An 18,571-nucleotide genomic window follows, 5' to 3' on the forward strand; every position below is an offset into this window, starting at 1 on the left:
GTGACCAGGAATCCCCTCCCTGGCCAATGTTCCGGTGGTTGACTCACCATGCAGAGAGCTCAACAGCAGAAATGAAGTCATAGGTCACTTTCTCCTCATCCACGTTTTGGAGGTACCTGGGTGTCTCCCTTCTCGGTAATATGGAGCGTAGCTGGATGAATGGATCGACCATTCCTCCCGAGGTGGAAGAATCGGTCAGTCTATCCTGTCCACAGGAATTTACCTGTCTTACAGAACTCAGACTACAGACGCATCCACGGAATAGTTCCTAGGCAACCCAAAAGTCCCGTGCCTGTTCGGCTGACTCAAAAGTGGATCATGGAGGAAGATTGGGAGAGTTATACTCCGTACTAGGATGATACTATCTATGGATGCGTTGTGACACGATACAGCGTAATACCGTACGAGATAAGACGGCTTATCGATATCTGCCAGTTGACCAATGACGCCGGAATGGATCACGGGCATCACCTGATAATCGATGATGCGGCCCACTAAACCCAGTTGGTCTACTTGGCCTGAGTGCCTGGGTGCCTTGGTAGACTCGACTGGCAGTCTGGCACTGACGGTACCTACAGTACCTAAGATACCTAGCTAGCTAGGTACAGTACTAGGTAAGATAAGTTGATACGGTGCTCTTTGCCCTCCGACCGTCCCCGCTTGAAGCAACAAACCCGCTCCAGTGACTCGGGCAGAAGACACTTCCAAGGCATCCCACACCACCCCAACCCCCATTCCTTTTTTTTTTTTTGAGACTCTCCATTCTTGAGGGTGTGGAGGCCAGGATTCTAAGTTTACCTCCCCCAGATCGGTCCAAAATCTTCATCTGCTTCTCGTTGGTCAATCCCTTCCCCATTACGGTCGTGCAATTGCTGATCCATCTTCTGACCTGCTCAGTTGCGACCGTTGCTCCCCACCTCCTCTCTCTCTCCCGTCGCCTCTTCCATTTCGGCTGTGCGATGTGTGCGGATTACGCCCGCTAATTCAGTCGTGACCTCACCGCATACCAATGCAGACCGCCTTCATTACTCCGCCGTGTGCAGGTTTATGGTTCCTGGTGGTCACCGGCCATCAGTTCGGGTCTCGGGGATAAGCTTCTGCGGCGCAATGAACCAGGCGACCCCCCCTTCCTCCCCGTCCCTGTCCTCCTCCGTGTCAAACGAGCGGCCGACCGCCGAGTTAGCTCCGCTGCTCGACGACCTCCAGTCCATTGCTGGCGGAAACGCCATCGACGCGCAGGGGGCCCTCGCGGCGACCGAATGCCTGCTCCGCCTCCGCCATACCTTCATCGATAGCGATAACCACCGCGCGGCCAAGGAGGCCTTCCGCCATTTGCATGGCTTCCAGATCTTGCTGAAGCTGCTCCGGACAGTCTCGGAGCTCTACACCCCCGATGATCCTTCGCAGGAGAACAAGAAATGTCTGCTGTCGCTGTGCAAAGATGTGTTGGCGGTGCTGGGGGAGGCTCTGAAGGAACACTCGGCGAACCAACGCTATTTCGCGACTCGGGTCGCGGGGGGAGGACAACGGGCCCTGGAGGCCGCGTTTGAGGTTCTAGTAGATAAATTGAACGGTGCGGAGAATGATACCGAGCAATTCTACGGTGCTGTCTTGGCGGGGGCCCTGTGCCAGGAAGCCGCGGCCGGCATCTTTACGGCCCTTCGGACAAAGTTCCGAGACAGCCAGGAATGGTCTCTCTCAGATATCAGAGCCGAAATCGATCGGTATTTGGGGAGCTCGGAAACGGTTGAAGTGCCCGAGTTTCTGGACCCGTTTGTGCGGGTCTGGTTGGCACAGTCCGCTCACCCGGTGTCGGAATACCCCATCCAGAGGCTCGCCGTCCCGGCGTGCCTATGCCAGTTGGCTGCGCAGTCGCGGAGGAACACGACGGCCCTGCATGCGACGGGGATTTTATCCTCCATCCTGCCACTCCTGCTGAGCGAGGGCCGCCCTCGGGACGAGAGAGATCTTTACGAAGAACTGGCACGCCTGCTGTGCGCCCAGGGACTAAGTAGTTTGGATGACGTGGTGTCGCTTTACCGCAAGGCACACGAATCGCCCGATGCTCTTCGGCTCTTGGTCGACGTTTTGAAACGGTCGAAGGAGCCGCCCGCCCTGCAGTTTGACCTGTCGCTGCATGGGTATTGCTCGCTGGAATTCTCGACCCTGGGCCGCTCTTTTCCCCCGACAACCTCCTCGGGGTATACACTTTCAGTATGGGCGCGCTTCGATCGGTTTGACACAGAGACGCATACCACAGTGTTTGGGGCGTTTGATGCGAGCCAAAGCTGCTTTTTGTTGGCATATCTTGAAAAGGACACTCGCAATTTTATCCTGCAGACCTCGATCAGAGGCTCTCGTCCAAGTGTCCGTTTCAAATCCACGGTGTTTGAGCCCAACCGATGGTACCACATATGCGTGGTGCACAAGAAGCCCAAGCCACCGTCTTATTCCCGTGCTTCCCTGTTCGTGGACGGTGAATTTGTTGAGCAACAGCGGATCGAGTATCCCGGTATCCCTGCCCCAAGCGCCACGCACCGAACACCGCGGGTCCAGGCCTTCTTTGGTACCCCACAAGACTTGGCAATGAGATTGGGAAAGGGAGTGTCTACGTCACGATGGTCTTTAGCAAACGCAATTCTGATAGAAGAGGCATTTAGCGATGATATGATCTCCGTCTTCTATAATCTCGGCCCACGATACTATGGCAACTTCCAAGACTGCCTGGGCTCGTTCCAGACCTACAAGGCGTCTGCTGCTCTAAATCTCCGTAATGAACATTTACATCCTGGAAAAGAGGAGTCGTCTGATATCGTGACCGCCATTCGTCGGAAGGCGAGTGTCCTGATCCGCGAGGGGTCGATCCTGATCAACGTGTCTCCTTTGTCGGTCCTGGATGACGATGACTCTAACGGCGTTGACGAGTCTCGCCTCATCAAGTGTCTTTCCAAGCAGGCGGCTCGGAATCTTCACCAGCTAACCAAAGCGGGAGCGAATGCAGTGGTCGTCAACGGCGCGACTCCCGCTATCAATGATGCCCTGACCCAAGCCCATGGGATTGGGGTGTTGACGGGTGATCCTGTAGTTGCAATCCCTCGCTCCCTGGACGACGCCAGCTGGTGCATCGGAGGATGCGCGGCGGTGCATTTGAGCTTGGTCCACGCCGCTCGCACACCCGAATCCACCCGTCTGGCTGTGGAAGCTTTGTATGAGGCAGTCCAAGACAACTGGCGGAATAGCGAAGCGATGGAGAAGGAGAATGCCTATGGTATCCTGGCGGCATTACTGCGTGACAAGCTCGGCTTGCCCTTGGGTAGCAACTCCGCACCCGCCAGGACGGCCAGCGTGACTTCTGACTACAATGAGCGGTCCGATTTGACGCTTGCGATCCTTCGTCTGACCCTTGGTTTCGTGGGTTACAACTTTGAGCGACCGAATCTCTCCATCATTACGAATCCGTTGGCGTACAGGGTCTTGCTAGTGGACCTGGACGTTTGGAGATATGGGAACGCCCCCCTCATCGAGTTGTACTATTCCCAGTTCTGTACCTTCTCCAATGAGAGCCAGTTCCGTCGGTTCAACGCCAAACGCCTTGCTCGCATGCGTACGTTTCTGATTGCCTGATGCTGCGTCTTACTTGTGCTGATAACATGCAGGTGTTAACAAGAAGCTCCTCGAATCCTTGAAAGACGAGGAATTCACGCTGGATTCGCTGCATCTTTTCACGTCTGCTTTTGGTTCTCTCCTGGAAGGATGCCTGTCAGCCGACTTGCTGCGGTCATTGGCGTTGTTTATCACCTATGCCATCCATAAGCACAAAGAACCCAGCAGATTGCAGAAGAAGAAGAGCATGCGTTTTATCGCTGGGTCGCGACAGACTCCGAACACGCCTGAAGGAAAGAAATATGTCTCCAGTCTTACTGTGGCTATAGAAATGCTTCGGATGCTCTGTTCTATACTGTGCACCGCCCATGATCTCCTTCCCATCAAGAAATTTGCCAGGGCTGTTACAAATAAGGTTCGTTGACTAGTGTTACTCTTAAAATGGCAGGACTGACCCTCGCGCAGTGGCTACTATATCTCATGTGTGAAGATGAGCCCGAGATCGTGGTTTTGGCTGCTAAAATAATGGCCCGGTTGCTCGTTACCCACGGCGATGGCTATGGTAAGAAGTTCTCTGAAAAGTCTGGAGGGTACGTAATCATGCGCCAATACTTGAAGAAGTGGTGGAGGATCCCGGCCATTTGGCCCATATGCTTCGCTATCTTCTTTGGCGTTGATGTTGGCAAGATAAGCGTCAAGAAGCCTTTCGACCAGGCTGGCCTGCTGGAGACGTTTTTTCTTGGCGATCAAACTTTTGTTGCCTTCCCTGAAATGCTTCCGGTCATCATGGAGATGATGCAAAGCGGCCTGAGACATGCCGTCCTGGCCGACGAGACCGCTGGTTCTGAAGGACAGGAAGACGAGCATCCTAAAGCTCAAGTACCGCAAGCTGGAACCCCCACAATGTCATCCCATGTGCCGGTTACCGCCACAGCTGAAAAACTGTCATTGTTATCAACTGTCATAGATTTCTTTGCGGGGATGCACATGCGATCGCATAGCTTTCGCGAGTTTGCGACACGGCCTGAATATATCCAGCATCTACTCTACGTGCTATTTCCTGTTGTTTCCGGCACTGATGCCGTGGGTGCTGAGGTTGAATTGAGCTGCCGTATGGGCGATCTGAGCTTCGATGACCAACACTTGGTCGCGCGCCCCCGTTCTCGAGGCGCAAGCGACTTGCAAACAACGATGGTGGAACACACTGGAGCTCGCGATGATGAGGGCGATGCCATGAGACGTGGGTCGTCGTTCATCCTGATTTCTTCCGACGGAGCGAAGTATCCACCATCATCCGCGCGTATACGCCACACATTCAGTCCCCGTCAGTTCGAAGCCAGTGGAACGACTTCCAAGGTCACCGACTGCCCACAGGTTATTGGGATTCTGGATTTGGTTCTGGCAGTTTTCACAGAGCAAGTGCTGGAGCGGAAAGAGTTTTCCGGTCTCGGCCTTTACCTCAAGGCGCCGCCTGGGTTCCCGGAAAACCAGGCATTTTTCACCTCGTGGCTGCTGAGACATCTCCTCACCACGCTTCAAGACGTGATATTCTCCAATGTTGAAGTCTTATCCGAGCCACGCGTACTCACCAACCTTGGCCGTCTCGCCACGCATCTGAGGGAGGCCGTGTACGAGGGTTGGTTTGTTGACAATGCGAATTCGACTCTCGAGTTTGCAGGAAGTATATTAGAATATCTTCAGCGGCCGGACGTCTCCCGCCTCAAAAGCATTCGGCTCTGCAGTCAAGCAATTAACACAATCCGTACGACGCTGTTTCACGTCGTCCTGCTGAGGCTGTCCGAGGCGGAGGGGCCGGATGCAATCGCTTTCTTGCATCGCCTGGCTTACTGGCAAGTCGTTCTCCTGTCCGATGGCGAGCCCCAGTCAGACAATCTGCAGCTACTATGCTATCTGCTGTATATCAAGTTGATCGACAAAAACCACGACGTGCGTCTCGCCGCGGCGGGTCTTTTCAGGATCATGCTGGTGCAAAAGCCGACGGAGATGACCCACGTTCTTAGCTTCGCGGCAATCCCGTTACAGGAGCGTCTCTCTGGAGGCTTCGAGGCTCTTGTTGGCATGGAGGATGCCGCTTTTCTACAATGGGTGGACGACCAAGAGGCTGATCTGAAAGCGCTGTTTTTCGGAATCCTATCAAAATCCTGGGACACGTTCGTCCGAGACGAAAACTCGCATATTGAGAATCTGACGCGCAGCCGGCTGTCTAAGCGCCAGGAAAAATTAAAGCAGTGGTGTCAGGTTGACTCCCTCAGCGAGGAAGTGACCCGAAGGCACGACGCCACCTTTCCGCACTGGAAATCGAATATATCGGCCTCTGAATTCCTCAAATACCAGCGGGCTATACAGGACCAACAAGATAACTACGTGTTTATGTGGACGGCCTTTTCCCATCTAGTGAGAGACTTGCAGCGCTTCGGCGGTGTCCTCGCCGAGGATGAAGAAAGGAAATGGTGTCTTGATCAGACGGAAGGGCGTAGCCGGATGCGTCTTCGCATCGTCCCTGACGACTCAGGACAGCGACAAGATTACCAGCCCAAGCGAAAAGCATCCGAGCCGCCTACTTTCAAGATTGACACGCAACTGAGCCCTTCAGGGAACGATGGCCTCCCTGTCACACCCACGGGAACGACTGCCGAAAGTTCCAACGGCCCGTCGCAGAGCATTGTTGGTCCGGATAGCAAAAGTGTCATCGAGGAGAGCTTCGAGCTGATCGATGACCCGAAAGTGGATCTCGAAGATTATGAGGATAAGAACCGGAAGGTCATGAGGACGCTACACCGCGGCGACCAAGTGGATAGCGTGTGCAATATGTCTCGAATTATCGGCTTAGAAGCCTGCGAGGGTCTCTTGATCTTGGGGAAAGAAAATATCTATATCCTGGACAACTTCTTCCAAAGATCCGACGGCGAGATCGTGAACGTCTGGCAGGCTCCTGCTGATGAACGCGACCCATATGTGCGCATGATCACGGGACGGGAGTCTAATGAGCGCAAGTCGCAGGAGCATGATACGAGAAGCTGGAAGTGGTCCGACTTGATCAGTGTCTCCAAACGGCGGTTTCTGTTCCGCGACGTGGCTCTCGAGATTTTCTTCACGGATGGCACGAGCTACCTGCTTACGCTGATCTCCTCACGAGCGCGAGACATCCTCTGCAGCCAGTTGGCGTCTAAAGCGCCTCAAACGACCGGCAGCGTGGGCCATTCACGCCCAGAGGATGTCTGGCGATTCGAGACGCTGCGCAGCCCCGAAGATGAGCCCCAGTCGCTGGGGTCGAAATTCGCCAGCGTGTTCGGTCATTCGCCCGTGCATCCGGCCACGCGCAAATGGGTCAAGGGGGAGATCTCCAACTTCCACTACCTCATGCTGATCAATACTCTCGCGGGTAGAACTTTCAACGACCTAACCCAGTACCCCGTTTTCCCCTGGGTTCTCGCCGACTATACCAGTGAAGAGCTGGACCTGACCAACCCCAAGACCTTCCGCGACCTGTCCAAGCCCATGGGCTGCCAAACGCTGGACCGGGAGTCCGACTTCAGGGAACGGTACAAGGCGTTTGCGGAGATGGGCGACGACGATGCCCCGCCGTTCCACTACGGCACGCACTACTCCTCAGCCATGATTGTCAGTTCGTACCTCATCCGCCTCCAACCGTTCGTCAAGTCCTATCTCCTGCTGCAAGGTGGCACGTTCGACCACGCGGACCGCCTTTTCTACTCCATCCGCAAAGCCTGGGAGTCGGCTTCGCACAGGAACATGTCCGATGTCCGCGAGCTGATCCCCGAGTTCTTCTACCTCCCTGAATTCCTGGTCAACTCAAACAAGTACGACTTTGGAGTCCTCCAAAATATGACGACCACTATCGACGCCGTGGAACTGCCACCATGGGCCAAGGGCGATCCCAAGATTTTCATCCAGAAGCACCGCGAGGCGCTGGAGAGTCCCCATGTGACGCAGAACTTGCACCACTGGATCGACCTGGTGTTTGGCACCAAGCAGAAGGGTGACGCCGCGATCGAAGCCGTCAATGTTTTCCACCATCTGTCGTATCAGGGCGCCAAGGATGTCGATACCATTGATGACCCTGTCGAGCGACTCGCTACGATTGGCATTATCCATAATTTCGGACAGACGCCGCATCAGATTTTCAATCGGCCCCATTCGGGGAGAGAGGACCTGCGCCATAGGATTCCGCGGCTGGATCGGCTGGCCGAGTCGCTTACGCAGCAGCCTTTGTCGCTTCTAAGTTAGTTTTCCTCCTTTCTTGATCCGGAGTGTTTGTATTTCTCTTTGGCAGGAGACTAATTCCGTGATAGATATTGGAGAGCAGGTGTCGTCGCTTTCAATGAAGCACGACCGCCTTCTTTGCGCACCGCCTCTTCGGTTAAACATACCCCCAGCCTACGACAAGTACATGGAGTGGGGATTCGCAGACGGCAGCGTCCGATTCTACTCCGCCGACAGCCGAAAGGTATGACCCTTCCGAGCGACATCTATCTATCTACGCGATGGCTAACTTCTACAGCTCCTGGGCCACTTCGAGCATCTGCACATCGGCCAGCTGTCGAGTGCGATCTTCGCCGACTCGCGCACGCTGATCACGTCAGGGACAGACTGTACGGTATCTGCGTGGACATTCACGTCGACGAGCAAATCGGTGGATCTACAGCCCACGGGATCGCTGTTCGGACACCGCACGCCTGTGACGGTGCTGGCCGTGTCGCGGTCGTTCAGCGCGCTCTTATCGGCTTCTACCGACGGCCAGATCATGCTGTGGGATTTGAACAGGCTGTGCTTTGTCCGGGAGCTTCCTGCGCGTGGTCCTATCGAGGTAGCTCGCCCCATCTCTAGTTTCTTTATCAAAAATGAAGTCATTCTAACATCATGGCAGTGCGCACGGATCAATGACGTGACTGGGGAGATTGTCATCTGTCGGGGCAATTGCATCAGCCTGTACACGCTCAACGGCGCGCTTCTCCTGGAGCAAGCGGCATCGGATACGACCGACGACCCTGTGCTATCGTGCGTGTTTTACGAGGGCGTCGGCAACGAGTGGCAAGAGCGCGAGCTGCTGTTCATGGGACACCGACGAGGCGTGGTCAACGTATGCCCCTTCACCTGTTACCCGGGACTCCCTCAACCTCCGAAATCCATACTGATGTAAGAACCAGATCTGGAGCAAAACCATCCGCAACGGAAAATTCGAGCTAGAGATGATCCGCCAGCTGCACCATGTGGATAGTAACCGCGACAACGGGGCGAATATCACGACGGGGATCAGCTGTATTCTGGCGCTGCCGCATGTTGTGTACACGGGGGATGAAGCGGGCAGGGTGGTGAGTCCTATCTCTTGATCGGACGTGGTGATGTGATATGATTATGAAGATGATGCTAACGTGTGTGCTTAGTATGAATGGAGCTGTGTGCAGCGCCGTTGAGATGACCTCAGATTCGGTTGCGCTGATGGTTCTTGGTGTTGCACCAAGGAACCACATGTGCTGTGTGGTAAGCAGTGCTTATGCATTGATCTGTTGGTCTGGGCAATGCAAGTGGGATGGATGTAATCTGGTCACCTCGTACATACAATTTCCGATTCCGAACTCCCCCGGGACCCCGCAGTCGGGGATACGAGGGGGAGGAGAAGAGGGGAACGGACTAGGATAAAACCAAGAAAAGGGGAAAGAAATGAATCGAAAGAAAAGGAAAGTCAATTGAATTCATCAAGGAAACAGGGTCGAATTGAACGGTATAAACTCAGGGTGTTAGTTAGTCCTAAGTAGTGTAGAAGTTCTACCGGTGAGACGTGATTAGCCCGGATGGCTGTGGACCGTCCAGCTCTCCAGCTAGAGGTAGCTAGTCGGAGCACACTGCACCGCTCTAGATCGTGAGAAGTCCGGGCATATAGAATTGCATTCAATGATGGCTGAATAGTACAGTAAGAATGAGAAGAAGTAAGAAACTAGACAAGGTCTGGTCATCATAATAATCTTGTAGTGGGAAGTAGGATGAGGGGTTGAGAAAAAAAGGATGAGAAGTGCATAGCGTCATCGTCGCCCCACCATCTCCGGCCAGCTTTCTCTCTATTATTTCAACGCCCCTCCCCTCATCTGGCTCTTGGTTCTGTCCTCTTCTCTCCAAACTCTCTCTTCTCTTTCTCTCCATCGCTTCTTTCGCCTCTACATCCTACTTTGAATCTTCTTGATTGACCGCAATCATTGCTATCATCATCCACCATGTCTTCCTCTCTTGATCAGCTCAAGGCCAGCGGCACTGTATGCCCCACCTTTCTTTCTTTCGTTCAATTTCTTCAAAAGAATCAAGCTAAACAAGCTGGGATAGGTTGTCGTCTGCGACTCTGGTGACTTCGCCACCATCGGCAAGTACAAGCCTCAGGATGCCACCACCAACCCCTCCCTCATCCTGGCCGCTTCCAAGAAGCCCGAATACGCCAGCCTGATTGAGGCCGCCGTCGAGAAGGGCAAGAAGGAGGTACATCTCTCTCTCTCTCTCTATAGCTCCGTCCTTCCCATCATACTAATAAGACCTCCAGGGCAAAACCCTCGACGAACAAGTCGACGCCACCCTGGATAACCTCCTCGTCCAGTTCGGCAAGGAGATCCTGAAGATCATCCCCGGCAAGGTCTCCACCGAGGTCGACGCCCGCTTCTCCTTCGACACCCAGGCCTCCATCGACAAGGCCCTGCACATCATCGACCTCTACAAGCAGATCGGCATCCCCAAGGAGCGCATCCTCATCAAGATCGCCTCCACCTGGGAGGGCATCAAGGCCGCCCACGTCCTGCAGTCCAAGCACGGCGTCAACTGCAACCTGACCCTCATGTTCTCCCTCGTCCAGGCCATCGCCGGCGCCGAGGCCGGTGCCTACCTCATCTCGCCCTTCGTCGGCCGTATCCTCGACTGGTACAAGGCTGCCCACAAGCGTGACTACTCCCCCGAGGAGGATCCCGGTGTCAAGTCCGTTGAGAGCATCTACAACTACTACAAGAAGCACGGCTACAACACTATCGTCATGGGTGCTTCGTTCCGTAACACGGGCGAGATCACCGAGTTGGCCGGCTGTGACTATCTGACCATTTCGGTATGTTACCCACACCCACGAAGACGACGTAAAGAACAGGAAGCTAACAGAGTATTATAGCCCAACCTCCTCGAGGACCTCTACAACTCCACCGCCCCCGTCCCCAAGAAGCTCGACGCCGCCCAGGCCGCCGCCCAGGATATCCCCAAGCGCAGCTACCTGCACGACGAGGCGACCTTCCGCTTCGACTTCAACGAGGAGGCCATGGCCGTGGAGAAGCTGCGCGAGGGTATCTCCAAGTTTGCCGCTGATGCGGTGACTCTGAAGAATATCCTTAAGCAGAAGATCCAGGCATAATTCTTTCGTTTCTTGCCTTTGAATCTTTGATTTTCATCCCTTCTTTGTTACCCTACATGTTTGATGCCCTGATGTGTAAAAATTTCGTTGTTGTCTTGTCCTAAATTGGGATGATAGTAGATACGAATTACGAATTATTTGTGTCGTTCTTTTCATACTTGTAATTATTGGTGGTTGGTGTTGCCTGGGCAGTAGGTGTAAACTATCAGAGATGATATGATGTGTTGTGTTTGTCTGTCATTCTGTCATGGAATAATAACTGTTTACACTGGTATGCTATGCTATGCTCTGCTCTACTAGTCATCTTCACTCTACTATTATCTTCTACTTGACTATAAATGTACTCCCCTCTCCTCTCCTGAACTGTAATTGTATTAATATATACCATTAAATACCATGTATGATAATGCCTACTATACAATCCACCATTCAAGTAACTCCCAACCAGTAACCCAACCCATGCAATAATACTAGGTATCTACCCACCCTCAACCAGCCTCTCCCTCTGAACCCTCCATTCCTTCTCCGCCAACGCCCACTCCACACCCCCGTCCCTCCCCCACCGCCTCGGCACCAAATCCCACCGCGTGCCAAACAGCGAGTCACACACGCCCGGACTGCCGAATCCATCTGAGAAAGACACGTTCGTGCGCGAGTGGTGCTCGCCATGCGCGCGGTTGTTAAGGAGGGTGTCTGCTAGCGTGGACCAGATGCTGTGTTTCTCTTCCTCTTCGGGCGGTGATGTTTTCGTTGATGATCTAGAAGATGGCGTAGGATGAGGATGAGCGGGGGACGAAATCAGCAAGGCGAAGTCATACCCCGAGTGCTCGTAGACACCGCCGATGGCGCCCAGCGCAGCCACCAGGTAGTGAAAGTACGGGTCTGCGCCCCCGCCGCCGATAGCTGCCAGGGGTACTAGGTAAGGCAGGACGATCTCGAGGAAGAAGTCCGGTCCGGACATGTAGCAGGCGCTGAGGCCGCGGCTGGCGGCTGTGGAGTGGTGGATGGCGTGCTTGAGGGCGCGGATGAGCGGAATGCGCGGACTGTGTAGCAGGTAGCGGTGGGTGAGGTACTGGACGATGTCGTGGCCGGTTGCCATTGCGGGGAGGGAGAGGAGGAAGCGCGTGGGGGAGAGGTGGGGTGGGTCGGGCGTGAAGCAGAGGGAGGTGGATTGGGTGAGGAGCATTGTTGGGAGGAGGATGAGGGTTTGGTTGGTCAGGACGCGGGGGAGGAGCTGGGTGTAGGTTTTGGGGTCGGGGGGGCGGGCTTTGAGGTGTTGGAGGTGTTTGGTGTGGTCGAGGTATTCGAAGAGGAGGGCGGTGGTGTGGAAGGTGAGTTGTTGGATTAGCCAGGTTGTGAGGGGGAGGGTATTCATTTTGTGTGTCTGTGTTTTATGTATGTGTGTGTATGCTGTAGTTGTAGTTGTAGCTGTAGCTGTAGTTTTTGTTGTATTTGTAGTTGTATTTGTAGCTGTATGCTGTAGCTGAGGTTTGTATGTCCGTCTGTCTGTCTGTTATATGTTATCTGTCTGTGTGTATGTCTGTGTATGTGTGTTGTCTGTTATATGGTGTATGTGTCTGTTATATGGTGTATGTGTCTGTTGTATACCAGTATGTATATTGTCGTATGAAAGGAGCAATTTATATGGTCAAGCTTATGGTCCAGTCACGCAACATCCGGGCTTTCCGTCCATCAAAATAGAATTGGAACAAGCATATCGGTCTTCGGTCAGTACAGTCCGATAGCTCAAGTGTTGACGACTGTGGACATTGGACAGTGGTTCCAATCGCGTGGGACAAGGTAGTCATCATCCAGTCATTGGCAGAAGAGCAAACATGCGATGGACAGCCCTGACTCATGGGAATGGAGTAAGCCGAATTGTCTATCGTCATTCTTGAGGATCATCTAGATGTCGGAGTATATACTGAGAATATAATATGTCTAGTAATAGTGTATAGTTCGATATACTGTCAGCTTATCTGATCGAGTTCCGATACTCGGATCGGATTAGTAAATAAGAGAGCTTCGAGCTTGACAGCCGATATAATTCCCGATCATCTACCTCGGTAGGGAGTTCAGTAGACTGATGATCTCTTCAATTCATATATTCAAATGAATAATAGATAGAAGGATATAAGAATAAAAATAAATTCACTTAAAAATAAATTCAACAGAGAAGAGTAGATCAGGAGTAAGAAGTAACTGGACAAAAACGTCATTCCGGTTACCCCGCCGAGTGGGGTTCTCACTCTCAGCGTAGCTTTTCCCCTCATCCTTCCCTTCCCTCTTCTTTTTCTCTCTCTCTCTCTCTTCTCTTGGTTTCTTCATCTCAACTCTCACGCACTCTCACCTCCAACCATCCATCAACTTAAGTAATCTTCATCAATCTATCAAAATGGTCAAGGCTGGTCAGTCTCTCCCCCTCACCCGTATTTTCATTGGTTTTGGTCCGGATGGATCCACGATCGACCGTGGCCAGGGGACCTGTTCGGGGACCTTGGTGTGAGCGGGTTTGAGCATTTTTTGGCCTATCATCGTCTCCTCTAGAATAACTGATGGTCTAACTGATCTCATGTAGTTGCTGTCCTCCGTGGTGACTCCAAGGTGTCGGGCACCGTCACCTTCGAGCAGAACGACGAGAACACCCCCACCACCGTCTCCTGGAACGTCACCGGCAACGACGCCAACGCCCAGCGTGGTTTCCACGTCCACCAGTTCGGTGACAACACCAACGGCTGCACCTCGGCCGGTCCTCACTGTATTTCTCCCTCTCTTCCCTAACAATCTGTAACCACACGACTAACAGCCACCCAGTCAACCCCTTCAGCAAGACCCACGGCGCTCCCACCGATGAGGAGCGTCACGTCGGTGACCTGGGCAACTTCACCACCGATGCCGAGGGCAACGCCGTTGGCTCCAAGACCGACAAGCTGGTCAAGCTGATCGGTGCCCAGAGCGTTCTTGGCGTATGTCCCCTGATATCTGGATTCTGATGATATACTGACTTTGATAGCGTACCCTGGTCGTCCACGCTGGTACCGATGATCTGGGCAAGGGTGGCAACGAGGAGTCCAAGAAGACTGGCAACGCTGGTGCCCGTCCTGCCTGTGGTATGTTCTTTTCCATTGCTCGGTAGGGTGAAATGTGTTACTAACGAGATAGGTGTCATTGGCATTGCTGCTTAAATTGATATCCCACATTCAATTCACCATAGGGGATGATGTTTCTATTAGTATTATTTCCTGATCTAAAAACAGAGAAAAAATGAATGAAGGATTCTCTGATTGTATTCCCTGATTGATTCCTGATTGATTCCTGATTGATTCCTGATTGATTCCTGATTGTATTCTCTGCTTGTATTCCTGATGATATTCACTGGATAAATTGACAGCATATCTGCACGATGGACAGGATCCAGTACCAGAATGTGGCAATCCTTCCCTTGTCCCCTGAGTGATGTTCTGTATGATCTGATGAATTGACTGTTGTAGTCGTGGTGAAGTGGTGTAATTGTAGCTGTAGCTAGTAAGAAGAAAGGAGTCCCCACAAGTCAGGTGTTCCGGGAGCTTCTCCGTTCTAACCACGTTGCGCCTCCTCACTCCTCACTTCTCAGTTACTTCTTCCATTTCCTCCATTCCCTGTTCTCCTCTCCCTTTTTTTTCATTCCATTCCATTCTTTTCCTTCTTTATCGCCTTTCCCTCTTTGTTTTCCCCGTGTCGGTTTTTCCCCTTCAATACCTGGTTTTTGGTTGTTCACGGTCGGTCTTCCCAGCATGCCTTTGGAAGCCCGTGTGAAGTCCGTCCTTTCGGGCGACACGGTCGTGCTGTCGCATGTCTCCAACCCCGGACAGGAGCGCATTCTCAGTCTGGCCTATGTCTCTGCCCCCAGGTTACGCCGTGAGGGTGATGAGGTGAGTCAATTCCTGTTTGCTGTCCCCCATCTCTGATCCGGACCATGCCATTCAATGGTGGCCTGAGAATCACTCTTGGAAAAACATCCACCTTCCTGACTGTTAGCAACGCTGACTCGTGCCGATTGCCACTCTAGCCATATGCCTTCCACTCCCGTGAATTCCTCCGTGAGTTGCTCGTTGGCAAGGTCGTCCAATTCCACGTCCTGTATACCATCCCGACCGGTGCCAAACGCGACTACGGTACCATCAAACTCCCCACCTTCGATATCGCCCTCCCCGAGATCTGTGTTCAGGAGGGCTGGGTCCGCGTGCGCGAAGAGGCCGGCAAGCGCGCCGATGAGTCCGAAGACACCGCTGCCCTGCTCGAGCGACTCCGCGCCCTCGAAGACCACGCCCGCACCGAAGGGAAGGGCGTCTGGGCCGGGACCGACGGCCGCACCGAGACCACCTATGACATTGCCGACGGAAAGGCCCTCGTCAATGAGTGGAAGGGCAAACACCTGGAAGGTATCGTCGAGAAGGTGCTGAACGGCGACCGCCTCATCCTGCGCCTGCTGCTGAGCCCCCAGGAGCACCTGCAGGTGCTGGCCGCCGTCGCCGGCATCCGCGCCCCCGCCAGCCGACGCACCAACGCCGAGGGCAAGGAGCAGCCCGGCGACGCTTTTGGCGACGAGGCCAACCAGTTCGTCGAGTCGCGCATCCTGCAGCGTAAGGTGCAGGTCTCCCTGCTGGGCGTCACCCCCCAGGGCCAGTTGATCGCCAGCGTGCTCCACCCCAACGGCAACATCGCCAAGTTTCTCCTCGAGGCCGGTCTGGCCCGCTGCCATGACCACCACGCGCCCCTGCTCGGCGGCCAGATGGCCGACTATCGCCGCGCCGAGAAGACCGCCAAGGACGCCCGCCTCAAGCTCTTCCACGGCCTGGCCGCCCCCGGCGCCGCCCGCGGGGCCGAGGACTACGTCGTCAGCCGGGTGCTGAACGCCGACACCCTCTTCCTGCGCGACAAGGCCGGCCGCGAGAAGAAGATCAGCCTGAGCAGCGTCCGCCAGCCCAAGCCGTCCGACCCCAAGCAGGCCGCCTTCTCCGCCGACGCCAAGGAGTTCCTGCGCAAGCGCCTGATCGGCAAGCACGTCAAGGTCACCGTCGACGGCAAGAAGCCCGCCAACGAGGGCTACGAGGAGCGCGACGTCGCCACCGTCGTCCAGGGCAACACCAACGTGGCCCTGGCGCTCGTCGAGGCCGGCTACGCCTCGGTCATCCGCCACCGCCAGGACGACGACGACCGCTCCCCCGACTACGATGACCTGATGATCGCCGAGGCCGACGCCCAGAAGGAGGGCAAGGGCATGTGGTCGTCGCGGCCCCCCAAGGTCAAGCAGTACACCGACTACTCCGAGACCGTCCAGAAGGCCAAGATGGCCGTCGCCACCCTGCAGCGCCAGAAGCGCGTGCCCGGCGTGGTCGACTTTGTCAAGTCCGGTGCCCGCTTCACCATCCTGGTGCCCCGCGAGAACGCCAAGCTGACCCTGGTCCTGTCGGGCATCCGGGCTCCGCGCTCGGCCCGCAACCCGGGCGAGGCGTCCGAGCCGTGCGGTCAGGAGGCCCACGATCTGGCCAACCGACGCTGCCTGCAGCGGGACGTCGAGATCGACGTCGAGACCGTCGACAAGGTCGGTGGCTTCATCGGCACCCTGTACGTGAACAAGGAGAACTTCACCAAGACCCTCCTCGAGGACGGCCTGGCCACCGTCCACGCCTACTCCGCCGAGCAGTCGGGCCACGCCGCCGAGTACTTCGCCGCCGAGCAGCGCGCCAAGGACGCCCGCAAGGGTCTCTGGCGCGACTGGGATCCGAGCCAGGAGGCCGCCGAGATCGCCGCCGAGGAGGAGGCGCGCGCGGCCGGCAGCGGCCCCGAGGCCGAGCCCGTGCAGCGCCGCAAGGACTACCGCGACGTGATGGTCACCTACGTGGATCCGACCAACGCCCACGTCAAGATCCAGCAGATCGGCACCGGCACCTCCGCCCTGACGGAGCTGATGAGCGCCTTCCGCTCCTTCCACCTCACCCCGTCCAACGCCACCCCGCTCCCGGGCCCCCCCAAGGCCGGCGACTTCGTGGCCGCCCGGTTCTCCGAGGACGGCGAGTGGTATCGTGCCAAGATCCGCCGCAACGACCGCGACAACCAGACGGCCGAGGTGGTCTACGTCGACTTTGGCAACTCGGAGAGCCTGCCGTGGTCGGGTCTGCGGCCGCTCACCCCGGCCTTCTCCGTGCAGAAGCTGCGTCCCCAGGCCAGCGAGGCCGCGCTCTCCCTGGTGCAGTTCCCGGTCGCGCCGGACTACCTCCAGGACGCCGTCACCTTCGTCGAGGAGCAGACGTACAACCGCGAGCTGGTCGCCAACGTCGACCACGTCGCGCCGGACGGGCTGATGCACGTCACCCTGATGGACCCGTCGGAAGCCAAGGACCTGGATCACAGCATCAACGCGGAGGTCATCCGCGAAGGCATGGCGATGATCCCGCGTAAGCTCAAGCCGTGGGAGCGCGCTGCCAGCTCGACCCTCGCCCATCTGCGGACACTGGAAGACGAAGCCAAGCAGGAGCGACGAGGCATGTGGGAGTATGGAGACCTGACTGAGGATTAGTCGGGTTTCTCCTTGTTTCAATTTTTTCTTTCTTTCTGTTCTTTCTTATTCCCCATGAGTGAGCTACTACTGTTTCTTTAATTTTTTTTTTCTCCTTTCTCCTTGTATGTTGGTATCTACACTTGGGATTCTTCGTCTTCTTTTTTTTTTTTTTTTCTCTTTACGACACTAGGAACGGATTAGGATGTATCACATAGCTGAATCTATCGCAAAAGTTGACATCACAATCCGCACAGCATAACAACTCCGTAGACGTGCATACATCATATATACAAACCATGGTAATGCCCCGCTGATGTAAGCACTGTTGACATTTCCACGGTTCTGCAACCCAAACCCTCAATTTCGCGTTTGCCATCTGCTTTAACGACGGATCTTGTTTGCCAAAGACAAAAAACATTCTTCGTCATTTGAAGAAGCCATTCGTTGGAGTCTGACAGCAGTGTCAGTCAGCATAAGCGCCATCTAGCCGTCTACCCGTCCGCCCAGCATTCCAATTCCCCATCCACCACCTGGCCGGACTCCACAGCTGATCCCAATCTCCGCCGGACGCCGCGCTCGCCGCTCGTCTCACTCTTTCGTATCCAGTTCAAGAAGGACCAGACCAAGAACAAGAACATCGATCGATCGACTTCAGCCCTGCGGTCATAGACACCATCTCCCTCTGTACTTTCCACCTTCTACCTCCCAAGACCCTAAGAAAAACACAAAGAGAAAAAGAGAAGGAAAAATGCTCTGGCGCTCCAAATCCCCCGCCGAGAGCCCCGTCTCGGAAACAGACCCCAAAAACGACCTCGCGGCGTCCGCCTCCCAAGCGGCAGGCACGGAATGGCTCGCGGGACACTTGCACCATTTGACGGAGGAGCAGGAGAAGAAGCTTTCGGAGTTTAAGGATCTGTGCGAGGAGAATAAGTACTATACGCGTGCTTCGGAGGATGGGGGGGTGAAGGCTAGTCATGGGGATGCTACGCTTTTGTGAGTTTTTTTTTTTTTTT

At 54.9% G+C, this 18,571-nt stretch overlaps 5 protein-coding genes across 5 annotated transcripts; 4 read left to right on the forward strand and 1 right to left on the reverse strand.

Annotated features, from left to right (window-relative positions):
• Positions 1 to 637: 637 nt before the first annotated feature.
• BDW47DRAFT_106179 (Beige/BEACH domain protein) lies at positions 638 to 9,502 on the forward strand. The gene is made up of 9 exons (XM_024812720.1): positions 638 to 835; positions 898 to 3,604; positions 3,657 to 4,018; positions 4,069 to 7,867; positions 7,938 to 8,092; positions 8,147 to 8,452; positions 8,513 to 8,725; positions 8,793 to 8,957; positions 9,030 to 9,502. Exons 2-9 carry the CDS (start codon positions 1,048 to 1,050, stop codon positions 9,057 to 9,059), a joined length of 7,587 nt encoding a protein of 2,528 aa, XP_024671988.1. The 5' UTR covers positions 638 to 835; positions 898 to 1,047; the 3' UTR covers positions 9,060 to 9,502.
• An 87-nt stretch (positions 9,503 to 9,589) lies between these two features.
• BDW47DRAFT_106181 (sedoheptulose-7-phosphate:D-glyceraldehyde-3-phosphate transaldolase TAL1) lies at positions 9,590 to 11,355 on the forward strand. Its single transcript, XM_024812721.1, has 4 exons — positions 9,590 to 9,893; positions 9,961 to 10,110; positions 10,172 to 10,720; positions 10,781 to 11,355. The coding sequence occupies exons 1-4, from the start codon at positions 9,855 to 9,857 to the stop codon at positions 11,015 to 11,017; spliced, it is 975 nt and encodes a 324-aa protein (XP_024671989.1). The 5' UTR covers positions 9,590 to 9,854; the 3' UTR covers positions 11,018 to 11,355.
• Positions 11,356 to 11,467: 112 nt separating this feature from the next.
• BDW47DRAFT_106182 (sterol desaturase family protein) lies at positions 11,468 to 12,256 on the reverse strand. Its single transcript, XM_024812722.1, has one exon. The coding sequence runs from the start codon at positions 12,201 to 12,203 to the stop codon at positions 11,496 to 11,498; it is 708 nt and encodes a 235-aa protein (XP_024671990.1). The 5' UTR covers positions 12,204 to 12,256; the 3' UTR covers positions 11,468 to 11,495.
• A 1,053-nt stretch (positions 12,257 to 13,309) lies between these two features.
• On the forward strand, positions 13,310 to 14,518 carry sod1 (superoxide dismutase SOD1). Its single transcript, XM_024812723.1, has 6 exons — positions 13,310 to 13,425; positions 13,596 to 13,775; positions 13,832 to 13,983; positions 14,031 to 14,127; positions 14,180 to 14,309; positions 14,332 to 14,518. The coding sequence occupies exons 1-5, from the start codon at positions 13,413 to 13,415 to the stop codon at positions 14,200 to 14,202; spliced, it is 465 nt and encodes a 154-aa protein (XP_024671991.1). The 5' UTR covers positions 13,310 to 13,412; the 3' UTR covers positions 14,203 to 14,309; positions 14,332 to 14,518.
• Positions 14,519 to 14,790: 272 nt separating this feature from the next.
• Positions 14,791 to 18,555, forward strand: BDW47DRAFT_125959 (putative transcription factor (Snd1/p100); the record flags this gene model as incomplete). The annotated part of the gene is made up of 4 exons (XM_024816470.1): positions 14,791 to 14,928; positions 15,066 to 17,575; positions 18,026 to 18,220; positions 18,297 to 18,555. 4 exons carry the CDS (start codon positions 14,791 to 14,793, stop codon positions 18,553 to 18,555), a joined length of 3,102 nt encoding a protein of 1,033 aa, XP_024671992.1.
• Positions 18,556 to 18,571: the final 16 nt, after the last annotated feature.

Source organism: Aspergillus candidus (genome assembly GCF_002847045.1).
Source record: "Aspergillus candidus strain CBS 102.13 unplaced genomic scaffold BDW47scaffold_23, whole genome shotgun sequence".
NCBI lineage: Eukaryota > Fungi > Ascomycota > Eurotiomycetes > Eurotiales > Aspergillaceae > Aspergillus > Aspergillus candidus.

Excerpts from the sequence above, each read along its gene's own strand:
- BDW47DRAFT_106182 (XM_024812722.1), bottom strand. The coding sequence starts at position 12,203 with ATGCTCCTCACCCAATCCACCTCCCTCTGCTTCACGCCCGACCCACCC.
- BDW47DRAFT_106181 (XM_024812721.1), top strand. The coding sequence starts at position 9,855 with ATGTCTTCCTCTCTTGATCAGCTCAAGGCCAGCGGCACT. Across the intron at positions 9,894-9,960 it reads AGCTCAAGGCCAGCGGCACT|GTTGTCGTCTGCGACTCTGG; the intron begins GTATGCCCCACC and ends AAGCTGGGATAG. Across the intron at positions 10,721-10,780 it reads GTGACTATCTGACCATTTCG|CCCAACCTCCTCGAGGACCT; the intron begins GTATGTTACCCA and ends AGAGTATTATAG.
- sod1 (XM_024812723.1), top strand. Across the intron at positions 13,776-13,831 it reads CACCTCGGCCGGTCCTCACT|TCAACCCCTTCAGCAAGACC; the intron begins GTATTTCTCCCT and ends ACAGCCACCCAG. Across the intron at positions 13,984-14,030 it reads GTGCCCAGAGCGTTCTTGGC|CGTACCCTGGTCGTCCACGC; the intron begins GTATGTCCCCTG and ends TGACTTTGATAG.
- BDW47DRAFT_106179 (XM_024812720.1), top strand. The coding sequence starts at position 1,048 with ATGGTTCCTGGTGGTCACCGGCCATCAGTTCGGGTCTCGGGGATAAGC. Across the intron at positions 3,605-3,656 it reads CAAACGCCTTGCTCGCATGC|GTGTTAACAAGAAGCTCCTC; the intron begins GTACGTTTCTGA and ends GATAACATGCAG. Across the intron at positions 4,019-4,068 it reads CCAGGGCTGTTACAAATAAG|TGGCTACTATATCTCATGTG; the intron begins GTTCGTTGACTA and ends ACCCTCGCGCAG.